At 39.2% G+C, this 12,831-nt stretch overlaps 1 protein-coding gene across 1 annotated transcript in view; it reads left to right on the forward strand.

Moving 5' to 3' along the window:
* The window catches only part of PPP1R21 (protein phosphatase 1 regulatory subunit 21), a 65,497-nt gene that overhangs the window by 5,634 nt on the left and 47,032 nt on the right, over nt 1-12,831 (forward strand). Inside the window, exons 2-6 of the mRNA XM_041756468.1 lie at nt 5,044-5,112; nt 7,627-7,773; nt 10,942-11,043; nt 12,163-12,327; nt 12,506-12,564. Coding sequence (XP_041612402.1) covers nt 5,044-5,112; nt 7,627-7,773; nt 10,942-11,043; nt 12,163-12,327; nt 12,506-12,564 — 542 coding nt within the window. The remainder of the gene's footprint in view (nt 1-5,043; nt 5,113-7,626; nt 7,774-10,941; nt 11,044-12,162; nt 12,328-12,505; nt 12,565-12,831) is intronic.

Raw genomic sequence — 12,831 nt, forward strand, 5'->3', positions numbered from 1 at the left:
CAAACTATTAAACATATAAGCTTGTCTTTATTACAAAGTAGTGTGTGCAACATACAACCCAAGCCCATCCCTAAGCCTCACCCAAACCCTGAGGAAGCTTTAAAATACTGAAGTCATCTGTAGACCCCAGCTTCAGAATCTCTGGCCTCGATGATCTCTAAAATTCCTTCCTGGGAAAACCACTTGGTCTTTCTCTCTACCTACTTGCTTGTTCCTCCCCCTGGGAGGCGATAAACTACCTGCACCCTCTCTAGTGCCAGGTGGTGGTGGCTGGAGTTATTCTGTCACTGAGGTAGGAAACATCGGGAAAAGGTCAGAGAGGGACTGTTAGAGTGATGAAGCTTTATAGTTGTATAATGCATTACCTTCAAATGCCTCTTATATACAGTATCTAATTTGGTTAACTAAAAATTTATTGAGTGCCTTCTCTATCCATGGCTTTGATCTTTCACTATAGGCAGGAGATACAGGGAAGTAGGCTGTAGTCTTTACCATGAGCTGCAGTTTTATTGGCAGATGGGAGGTGAGTACAGAAGTCAAACCTAAATTAGTAAATGTAAAATCTACTACTCTAAAAAGTAAAGTTAAAGCAGAATGGTTTAATAAGAGATGTCTTTTTACCAGCTAAGAACAGAGGGGCAAGCTCCCTGCGGACCATACTGGGTGGTTAGGAAACACTTATTGACAAAATAGGGCCAGTTGTAGGAAGTAAGTTCCTTAAAGAACATCTGGGGTTGGCTGGTCAAAATGAGAAAGGCCTGTGCTTTTGAAGGAAAGGTAATGCCAATCAGAAGATTACTAGACTATGAAAAAGGACGTTTAAAAAGGTAAGGGTTTCAGAGTTGGGATGCAGAGGTGCTGTTCCTCTGCTGGATGGAACAGAAGAGCTTGGTGGACAGCTGCTTGGAAGTAGGCTATGTCATTTTCTGGAGAGTTTGTCCCATTGGAGACTTCAGGGCAGGTGTTTCCTGGTTATGCCCACATGCATTGGAGCCTCTGTTTGTATCTCCTGGAGGCATTAGTGAGCATCTGGTGATCTTGTACCTATTTCTAAAAGAGTAAGACAGTGTCCCATTTGCTTCCCCACTGTGGTGAAATGCTGGTGAGGAGAAAGATGGATTCTAAAAGACCAGACTGACCATTTGACAAGCTTTTGGTTCACTAATGCACAATTGTGTCCGTAGTGATGCTGAAATGCAGGAAAACTCCAGATGCTGTGAAATGTAATTAACAGGGCAGTGGTATGTGCTGAGCTTATGATTGTCATCCTTTTTTTTTTTTTAAAGATTTATTTATTTATTTATTCATGATAGAGAGAGAGAGAGAGAGGGAGAGAGAGAGAGAGAGAGAGAGAGGCAGAGACACAGGCAGAGGAAGAAGCAGGCTCCATGCCGGGAGCCCGACGCAGGACTCGATCCCGGGACTCCAGGATTGCGCCCTGGGCCAAAGGCAGGCGCCAAACCGCTGAGCCACCCAGGGATCCCCTGTCATCCTTTTCTACCTTAATAAATAGTACGTATTTAGGTAGATCTTTCTAAAGGGGCTGCATTTTCTGCCAAGTAGTTTTATTGAAACCATGTTTTTGTTTAGAAAACAGTATTATCCAAAGGAATATCCAGATCATTTTCTGCCAAGCAATTTTATTGAAACCATATTGTTGTTTAGAAAACAATATTTTCCAAAGGAATATCCAAATCATTTTCTGTTGTAATCAGATTAAAATCTATATAGCAGTAATTTCAGAATTTTGTTTTGTGAGCTGCCGGCTGGCTCTGTCAGTGAACCGTGGAACTCTTGATCTTGGGGTTGTGAGTTTGAGCCCCATGTCGGGTATAGAGATTACTTAAAAATAAAATCTTTAAGAAAGTTTTGTTTTGCTTTTTAAAATTTTTATTTATTTTATTTTTTATTATTTATTCATGAGAGACACAGAGAGAGAGAGAGACAGACAGACAGACAGAGGCAGAGACACAGGCAGAGGGAAAAGCAGGCCCCATGCAGGGAGCCCGACATGGGACTCGATCCTGGTTCCCCAGGATCACACCCTGGACTGAAGGCGGTGCTAAACGACTGAGCCACCCGGGCTGCTCCTATTTTGCTTTTTAACAAAGTATACTGTTCAGTTTGCTTTAAGTAGCTTTTAAATGTTTCTTAGAAATGAAAGTTGAGGTTCTTTTTTTTAAAGTGTCATGGTTCTGGTCCTATAGAAAACCATCAGTTCAACAAATTTCAGGCTTCATCCCTAGATCTGGAAACAGTCATTAGGATCTTCTAAATATCCCAGAAAGAATATGTGTAAGAGACCATAGGTGAAAGTTAGGGCAGGGGCATGAAATGAAACCTAAAGCCCGACGTCATATTGCTGTCTTCTGGCTATGTGGGTTTGAAAATATTTATTGAATTCTGTTACCTAATGTAGCACATTATCCATGAGTATGTTTATCCTGCTCCAAAAAAAATACTATGTGATGGAAATCAGTATTAAAAAGTGGTACTTCAGGGATCCCTGGGTGGCACAGCGGTTTGGCGCCTGCCTTTGGCCCAGGGCGCAATCCTGGAGACCCGGGATCGAATCCCATGTTGGGCTTCCGGTGCACGGAGCCTGCTTCTCCCTCTGCCTGTGTCTCTGCCTCTCTCTCTCTCTCTCTCTCTCTCTGTGTGACTATCATAGATAAATAAAAAATTAAAAAAAAAAAAAGTGGTACTTCTTTTTTCTGAACTTGTAGAGGGGAGGTGTTCAAACTTTTTCTGGAAAGAGACTATGAGTAAATATTTCAGGCTTAGGACTGTACGTTTTCTCTTGCAACTACCTGTCTCTATCATTATAGCTCAAAAGCAACTGTAGACAATGCGGAAAGGAGTGTGGTTCTGTTCTAGTACAACTTTAAATTAGTAGGGGTGCCTAGGTGGTACTGACTTTTGGTTTTTGCTCAGGTCAGGTTGTGATCCCAGGGTTGTGAGATCAAGCCCTGTGTGAGGGCTCCATGCTCTGCATAGAGTCTCCTTGAGACTATGCCCCTCCCTCTGCCCCTCCCCTCCTTGCACACACTCCCTCAAGTAAATAAATCTTCAAACAATTTTTTAAAAAAATTAGGTAGCAGGCCAGTATGGCCCATTGACCTTAGTTTGCAACCCTTGCTGCAGGGAATTTAAATAGTAGTAAGTACTTCTAGTTATCTTGTATTGTCCCTTTTAAATTGTAAGCTCTTTGTCAAACCACTTCCTTCACTTCTTTTTCTCCTTAATATCATTTAGCACAATGCCTTATACCAGGCAAGCTATAATGTTATCTGTTATCCCTTTGATTCTAGTCTAAGAGAACTGTTTCCATTCTTGGGGCATTTTAAGATTTAGAAAGTGCTTTGACATAGGTTTCTTATCTGGTTCTCACAACAATGTCAGAAGAAGGAAGATAGGGTATATGGGTGAATACATATAGACCTTATAACTGAGGCTCAGAACAGTTCAGTGAATTTTTCAAGTTTAAATTGTCTACTAAATGGCAGAGCAAGATTTGGGTCTTCCTTCTGTTGTGGTAGTGAGCTGTATCTTTAACTTTCTAAAAATAGAAAAAGCTCATCTTTTTAATCTGTCTTTTGATCAGACTGTTGAATATCCTGCAGTATTCCTGCTTTTCTTCTTCAATTTGTAGCTAAATTTTCTATTGAATTTCACATACTTAATTTAAGGTTTAGTATTTAAGTATTCCTATTCTTTTGGCACAGAGGGAGGGTCATTTCTGTTCTTGGGAGACAGATCGGAGTTATGCAGAATTAGAAGTAGATTCTTTTAAGCTCACAGATAAAATCATTCCATTTGTTCAGTTTCTAAGAGAAGAACCTGGTGTTTCATGGTCTTTGTACTAAATCTTCAGGATATGAGTCTGTACATCTTTCACTTTGGCTTCATAGGATTTGTGTATTTATACTTACATGGTCTGTGTTAACCTTGCTGAGAACTTTCCTCTCCCTACAGAAGTGGATTTTATCTTTCGAAACCCTTGCAAGTGATAGATGAATACATATATACATATGTAAAATTCATTGGCTGTATAATTCTTGATTTGTATGCCCTATTTAAAATAAAGTTATATCTCAATAAAAAAAAAATAAGCCCGTGTCCTACCTCTTCAAAGACTTCCCCAACCTCCCCCGCCTACTTCTTTTCTCATTTATACATAGCTTTAGAAAATAGTAACCAGTGTTGTCTAATGGCATTATGACTCCGTCAAATCTGCTGAGGTCTGAATCTCAGTATTGCCACTTAACTTTCCTATACCTCACTGTTTCCTCATCTGTAAAATGTACAATTTCAGTACGTACTTCATAGGGTTGTGAAGATTAATGAGGGAGTACAAGGAAAGCACTTAGGACAGTGCCTGGTATAGGATGAGGTTTCAAATGTTAGCTGCTATTGCCAGCTTCTGGATTTAGTCTGTTTCTTAGTTACTTGAGCACACTGCTTTAGCTGATGCCTTATTGCAAGTCTATCATTCCTGAGGCTATTGTGGGGGATGACAGTGTCCTGCTGGGTATGTTCAATGCCCTACACTTTGATTCTTTGTAGAGTTCTTTTTTCATAATTAGTCCAATTATATATGTATTTTACAAATGGATGTGTGCCAGAGTTTCAAGGAAAATGGCATACATGATACCCTATTATTTATTATATCAGTTTTCTATTCATTTTAACATTACTTTATTGTATTTAGTATTAGTATATTGTATTAGTTTTTGTTTAAAGGGGAGACTTGGTTTTACAGAAAGAACCATGTACCATATGGAAGTCAAGAGACCTGGACTATAGTGTCAGTTTTGCTGCTGATTATTATTATGTCATTGGGCAGCTCAGCCTCTGTGCTAATCTGAAAAATGGCAGAATGATGATATCTCTATCCTTTTCCATGCTAATATTTTTATTCTCATATATATGTGAGAAGGTAGTTCCTCAGTGTAATCATTCCTGTGAAATAATGGTAAGTGATTTCCTTGCTACAATGATTGCTTTATATTAAAAATTAATTATTGCTTCCTCTGTTTTCAGCTTCGAGCCCAGAATCAGGTCCTGAAAAAAGGTGTTGTGGATGAACAAGCGAATTCTGCTGCTTTAAAGGTATGAAACAATGTATTTGTATTGTGACAATTAAGTTAGTGTTTGGTGATACTCAAAGCAAGGAATTCAGCTGGCTTTCTGTTTTAAAGTCCCAACTATGACACTGAATCACTAGGGATAGGAGAAGGTAGTATAGCCTTTGTGTTTAACTTTGTTTCTTGCTTAGGTATGAATGTGATGCACCTTGATTTCCTTAGCTAAAAATTACAAAAAGGAATTATTTGACTCTATCTCCTGTTTCACTTAGATCTCACAGACTCTCTTTAGCGAAATTCATCTGGATTAATGGAGCTACTTCCCTGTCTTCATCACTAGACAGCACTCTGAGGGAGTCTACGTCATGTTCATATGTCCAGCATTCAGCAGATGGTTGTCCCCTAATGAATGGATTTGAAAGGGTGAATCATTTAGTCCATTAATCTTACTTTTGGGTTGAGCTATTTAATAGTAATAACCTGTGTAAATCAGGTTACTCTATTTGAATGATACATCTTATCATCAGCATCTTTGTTAACAGAGGGAGAAATATGACAGGAGATGAAGAAATTTGTTTCTACCTCATTCTGGTAGGCATGTCATAAGTACTGCTTAGTGATATTTTTACTTGGCTAAAGTAATTCTAGGATATAGATTTCTTCTTGGCCTGTTTCCGTTAAATATACCATCTGTCATTCCTCACTCTTTCCCTTGCTCCCTGTTTAGACAAAAGGAATTAGGATTCCCTTTACTCTTACCTCTTTCTGGAATAGTCCCTAACCAGTGATCTTTCTAGGGTGATTCCACTCAGGTAACCCAGAAATACGTCCTTTCATTTAACTAGTGTTGGACCTTTACCTAGAGAACTCTGACTTGAGAGTGCCCCCAAATCAGGTGCTGTAGTATGGACTCAGGGCTGAGGTGGCTCAAAACACTGTTCTCATACGTTCGAAGCTCTCTGCGCCCAAGTATGAAAAATAAGCTTACTTATAGTCAGGATTTGTTAGTCAAGTTATTATCTTGCCTAAATCATTGAAGAAATCATCGTTATCTCTCTTAATGATATTTAAAAGCTATTAGCGGAAAAGGTATTTCCTAGTGTGTCTTAGTCGCCCACTCTGGCATATGACAGTGTTCTGTGGCTGGTTGCATTTGACTAACTCTGCGATGGTGGCCTTGGTGATGGTGGGGACATTGTTGATGGTGACGGCAGGTTCTAGTTATTGAGCTCTTACTGTGTGTCAGACACTCTGCCAGGCACGTTACGTCCACTCTGTCAGTTGTCTTCACACAAGTCTGTGAGAGCAGATAACATTATCATCCTCCCCATTGCAGGAACTAGAATTTACAGAGAGATTGAGATAGCAGTCTTCTGAAATTAATGATTGGTTAATGGAGTTGGAGCATTAGTCAGCTGGTGATTCTAAGGATGTAAAGAAATTACTCTTTGTTTTACCATTCATTGCAGTGGTCATTACAGTTCTAGTAAGAATGGTAATTGGCTGGTTTACTCGATGGGAAGATTGGGATGTCTTCTGGTAGAAGAGACCTTTCATATATTGGGCTTGCCTCTTCAGTGAGTTGTTGGAGACAGCATTCGTTGATTTGGATTTCTTTAATTTGAAATACATGATAATTTGGATGTGGTCTGGGTCTGTATTTACCATCAGATTCCCAAGTATTATTACTAAAAAAACAATAGAAAAGAAAAATGTTTCACTACTTAATGGGAAAATTATTCTGTCCTTCTGGTTGCTCTCAACATGCTGGTAATGTCAGTAAATTGTAGACACCACTGTGTTAGAATACTATTGCTTTTTATCTTTGACAAATCAGGATAGTTTATTTTATTTATTTATTTTTTAAAGATTTTATTTATTTATTCATCAGAGACACACACACACAGGCAGAGGGAGAGAGAAGCAGGCTCCCTACAGGGAACCTGATGTGGGACTCGATCCCAGCACCCTGGAGATCATGACCTGAGCCAAAGGCAGACGCCCAACCACTGAGCCACCCAGGTGCCCCAAATCAAGATAGTTTAAAGTAAAATTAAGTGTAGAGGAAGGATTTCATTTTGACTAAGATGCAGGGAGGATTTATTGAAAAAAATGAGTGCAAATAAATTGCTTCCCATTCTTGCTGAAGAGCATCAGCAGTGAGTAGGAGGTTCTCTTTCCCAGTTCAGGTTTATAAAATTGTGGCCTTGGGCATTGTGCCTCCTCACTGCCAGACCCCTATACATAACAACATTATGTATAGAGTTGTAGATATTTTACTTTAAGTTGATGATTGACTGTTACTTCAGTATATTTGCTTTTTAAATTTTATTTTTAAATGTACTTGGTTTGGCCCCCCAAAATGATTTTGTCACAAAACAGAGCTAAAAACATGGGAACTGGCATGATAAACATACAACGTGAATTTCCTAAAGCAAGAGATTTGATAATATTTTAGTGAAACAGAAATAATTTCTTTTCACTCTTTGAAACCTGAAGGCTAAATTATAAGGAATGATCTGTTTCCACTTTGATGTAGGAACAACTGAAAATGAAGGATCAGTCATTGAGAAAGCTCCAGCAGGAAATGGACAGTTTGACATTTCGAAATCTGCAGCTTGCCAAGAGGGTAGAACTACTTCAAGATGAATTGGCTCTAAGTGAACCCCGAGGCAAGAAAAACAAGGTAGGTCAAAATAAAAGCAAGTTAATGAGGCCTTCTCTGCTAGGTACAGACATCTACAGGCCATCTGGGTTTTAACAGAACACCTCCCCTCCAGATTCCCTAATGTTCTGTTATTATGCCTGGATATTGGGTCAAGGAAGCAGACACTTACTATTAATATATGTAGTGATATTAGAGACTTTTTTTTAAAAAGATTTTTAAAAATTTATTTGAGAGAGAGAGATAGAGACAGAGACAGAGATAGCAAGCAGGGAGGAGAGGGAGAAGCTGAGTGGGGAGCCCCAAACACAGGCTTGATCCCAGGACCTTGTGTTCATGACCTGAGCCAAAGGCAGATGCCCAACCAACTGAGCCACCCAGGGGCCCTAATAGAGGCATTTTTTTTTTTTTAAGATTTTATTTATTTATTCATGAGAGACAGAGAGAGAGAGAGACAGAGAGAGAGAGACAGAGAGGCAGAGGGAGAAGCAGGCTCCATGCAGGGAGCCTGATGTGGGACTTGATCCCAGGACTCCAGGGTCATGCTCTGGGCCAAAGGCAGGTGCTAAACTGCTGAGCCACCCAGGGATCCAAGTAGAGACATTTTTATACAAAAGTGAGCTTTATTTCTTTTTAAAGATTTTATTTATTTATTAATGAAAGACAGAGAGAGAGAGGGGCAGAGACATAGGCAGAGAGAAAAGCAGGCTCCCTGTGGGGAGCCTGATGTGGGACTCAGTCCCAGGACCCTGGGATCACAACCTGATCCCAAGGCAGGGCCTCAACCACTGAGCCACCCAGGTGCCCTGAAAGTAAGTTTTAAATAATTTGTTAGGAGCAAATGTGCACATATTGGATTTAGTGTCTTAGAAAAGTGAAAGGAATATCTCATACTGGTTTCAATTACTGATATCTTTCAATTATCCTAAGTTGCCATTAACTCAAGGTAGGGCAAATAAAATGAGAAACAGTGTTGAAGCATAACAGCTCATGTGAAGTAGCAATTGAAATACTCATTCCTTAGAGTTGTTGTAAGTTTGCTGCAAGTATTTCTTAGTTTTTATTTTTATGAGCCCCATTTACTATTCTTGTCTGGTCATGTAAAAATAAACTTTTTCCATCATAGTTTTTGTAGTGAGACATGATTCTCATTCCCTAAGATGGATGATCTGGTACTTTTGAAAATTCTGTGCTTAAGAAGTTGCATTTTTTTTTTTAAGGGTAGAGGCTAGTGATTCAATCCTTATATCTTGTATGTATATAGAGCAGTACCCAACAAATGTGTGGATTGAGGCAATAAAAGTAGAAGGGTAGGAGGAAGAAGGCATATAATAACTCTGAAGTAGCATGGTGTGGAGGGAAGAGTGAAGGCTTTGAAGTTAAGCCCAGGCTTGAATTCTTTGCCATTTTAGCTTTGCAACATCAGTTTCTTCATCAGCAACATGGGGATGATTCTCTGAGTTTGTTGAGTATTAAATGGGATCCTGTAAAGGTGGCTAGGACTGTATGTGCCATATGTTGGGCAGTTGACATAATCGTATGTTAGTACCTTTCCATATACATGTTCCCTACATGAAAGAGTACTCTAGAGTGGTAACAGAGAGGGCAAAAACAGGTATGTATTAGAATCACTTGAGAAATTTTGTCAAAATACATGTGCTCTTGAAATTCTGAGAGACCTTTGAGGAACGAATAGCCATATGTACTTCAAACAGGCTCCCCAGGTTAGTGAGATCCTCCCCCAATGCTGTTTCTGTAGAGGCTTGGGTGTAAAACTTCTGAGTTAATGTTAATTAAAGTTTTCCAAATTTGGAAGCGCCAATGACCCAGAATGCCCAGAATATGTCTTTTGGTAGTATTCCTTGTGCAGTTCTTGTATCCCAAACATGATGGATATTTAATTTTATTTATTTATTTGTTTGTTTATTATTTTTAAAGATTTGATTATTTGAGGGAGAGTACATGCAAGCAGGGAAGGGGCAGAGAGAGAGGGAGAGAGAGAATTTTGAGCAGACTCCATGCTGGTGCCTGACCTGGGGCTCAGCCTCATGAGCAAAGATCATGACCTGAACTGAAATCAAGAGTTGACTGCTTAACCGATTGAGTCCCTCAGGCGCCTCTGTTTGTTTTGTTTTTAACATAGCTACTCCATTTTCAAAGGGCTTTCTACTCATTGGTTCACGTTGGATCAGTAAGTAATTTCATTTTAAGTGAAGAGTGAGGGCACAGGAAAGGCAGAGAAGGCTGGTGAGTGATGTCTGTACACAGTTTCATTGTTAGGCCCTCTCTGGAATAGTCTCAGCTATTGTATTCCATGAAAACAAATGGTCATTATTGGCTTGCTTAAATTGTGCTATTCTTCTATGCAGAAAAAGTTAATATTGGTAAAAAAAGAAAAGGGAGGTATTTCTCATGATTTTGAGCTTTTTCCTTCTGTTTATTTACAGTAGCTTTATTTTAATGGTTATATATGTTTTTAAAAATTAGAGATTTATGTAAACTTTTGTAAGAATTTATTGTTGTGATTGCTAGTTATTACAATTTCTTAAAGGAGTTTAGCAACTCAGAGTCAAACTGTCATTTCCCAAACCAAAAGATCAATGTAAATTAAAAAAAAATTTTTTTAAGAATTTAAATTCAATTAATTAGCATATAATGTATTATTGGTTTCAGAAGTAGAGGTCAGTGATTCATGAGTCTTCTGTAATACGCAATGCTCATGACATTATGTGCCCTACTTAATGTCCATCACCCAGTTACCCCAACCCCCTACCTCCCTCCCTTCTAGTGACCCTCAATTTGTTTCCTATGATTAAGAGTGAGTCTCTTATGGTTTGTCTTCCTCTCTGATGGAAATGATATTTTTTAGCATATTTTCATGGCCCGTGTTCTGGGCCTGCTGTGTTTGCCAGTAGAACTACTCCTAAATTTATCTGCAAAAAATAGTGAGCCTTATCTGTTGTTTATTCACTCTCTCTCCCTTTTAAGCTTTCCTGCTCATTCCAAAATTTGCAGTTCCTACTTATGTCAAATAGGAAAAGGTAAATGATGGATTATATACTTCTTGCAGGATTGAGAATGGTGCACACTAGAAGAGACAAGCTACTAAGGTGATAGAGAATCTGTGTACCTTAGGATGTTTCTCTAAAGGATGAAAGTTATGTGGACATAACTTATTCTTTCCATCAGAAAAGTGGAGAATCTTCTTCTCAGTTGAGTCAAGAGCAGAAGAGTGTCTTTGATGAAGATCTGCAAAAGAAGATAGAAGAAAACGAACGGTTGCATATACAAGTGAGAAAACTTTCTGTTTTTCCAATGAATTAAAAATGGGTCATATGATCTGGAATGTGGAAAAACCAATGCAGTATAGAGTGTTTTTATGTCTTCTGTGGTTGTTAGGTATATATGTCACTGTCATTGACTCATTACTTAAATCTCATTCATATCTTAATTTGGATGTGTGTTTTGAAGTATTACATTTATTTAGAGGACGGCAGTATAACTTTGAAACAGTAGAGAAATATACTAGGCACTGTTCATTTTATCTAGAAAATGATTAGATGGACCATTTAGTTGGGGGCTTATCATTAAGTAGTGTTTGTTTTTTAAATTATTGCTGCTTAGTTGGTTTGTATTTGTTCACCAGTTAGTCTATAAGGTCTGTTTGGGTATACACAATGTCGGTTTGTATGCCTTCCCTCAGGGCAGAGTCTCACTCATGGCAGGAGCTCAAATATTTATGGAATGTTGAATAATACGTGTTTGCCTTCAAACATTCAGCATAGTTAAGAGTCATAGTGTTATGTCTCCAGCTGTGCCTCCTGAATTTTTTGTGAAATGGTGAGCATAGCCAAATGATGGAAACTAAATATGCACTAATACTGTCTTTTTGCAAATGTTAAAAAAATAAACTTTTGGCCTCAGTGCAGTTTGTATTAAGCATTCATAATTCTTAATTAGCAATGGATTCTTACTAAGGAAAAGAGCTTTACCTGTTTTAGGGATAACTTCTATTTGAATTTTGATTTTTTTAATTGTGGAAGTTAGTGTAGCAAAAAAAGTTATACCTTGGTCAGTTGAATCTCCTGTGTGCCGGAAGTTGTTTTAAAGAAATCCTTGAGATGGAGAGGAAGGAGTTATCGACTGGGACATTGATCTCCTGTGTTCATATCTCATTTCTGCATTTGGCAAGTTGAAGCTTTGGTTTCCCCATGTGCAAAGGTGGGATGGCAGTAGCACTACCTCTGACATACTGGGAGGATTTGGTGAGATATGCCCATGCGGATTTTGCCTAGTGAGCACGTGGAACCATGTGGAAATTGCTCAATGAATAGTCACGGCTGTTGTTTTTTTTTCCTTTTGTATATATTTAGATATTGTGAGGAGAGAAAAATAATCTTTTCTCTGCAGTTTTTTGAAGCTGATGAGCAGCACAAGCATGTGGAAGCGGAGCTGAGGAGTCGGCTGGCCACCCTGGAGATGGAGGCGGCCCAGCACCAAGCCGTGGTTGATGGCTTGACGCGGAAGTACATGGAAACTATCGAGAAACTGCAGAATGACAAGGCCAAACTAGAAGTAAGCCCCACTAATGGCGAGAGCATGTTGAGAGATGGTCAAGGCTCTTGTAAATCTTCTGTGCACTTTGTGGAATGCAAAGTTAGTCATTCAGGGGGAGGCTGTTGCCTGCAGTATCTCCTAAGTGTGCCCTCATTATAGCTTGAGCCATCTGCTTTTTTTTCCTTCTAATATTCAGGTAAAATCTCAGACTCTAGAAAAGGAGGCCAAGGAATGTCGGCTTCGAACAGAAGAATGGTATGTGGAAACGTGAATTCCAAGGGGCCCTGAAGTAAGAATCAGAAGACCTGAGTTTTGGTTGAGCAACTTCTATCTCTTAATCTTTTCACATTTGAAGTGAGCAAGGAGCAGGCCATCTCAGTTCTGTTATCTCTGAGGATAACACTCTTTGTCAAGTGGCTTGTGCATTAGTCATCAGCCTGCAGATGCTTGTGGCTGTGGCAGCTGGCGGTCTGGGGCTCCTGTACTGAGAACTGGTCGCTTTCCGATTCAGGCTACCCTGAA

This window comes from Vulpes lagopus, chromosome 5, assembly GCF_018345385.1.
Source record: "Vulpes lagopus strain Blue_001 chromosome 5, ASM1834538v1, whole genome shotgun sequence".
Classification (NCBI taxonomy): Eukaryota; Metazoa; Chordata; class Mammalia; order Carnivora; family Canidae; genus Vulpes; species Vulpes lagopus.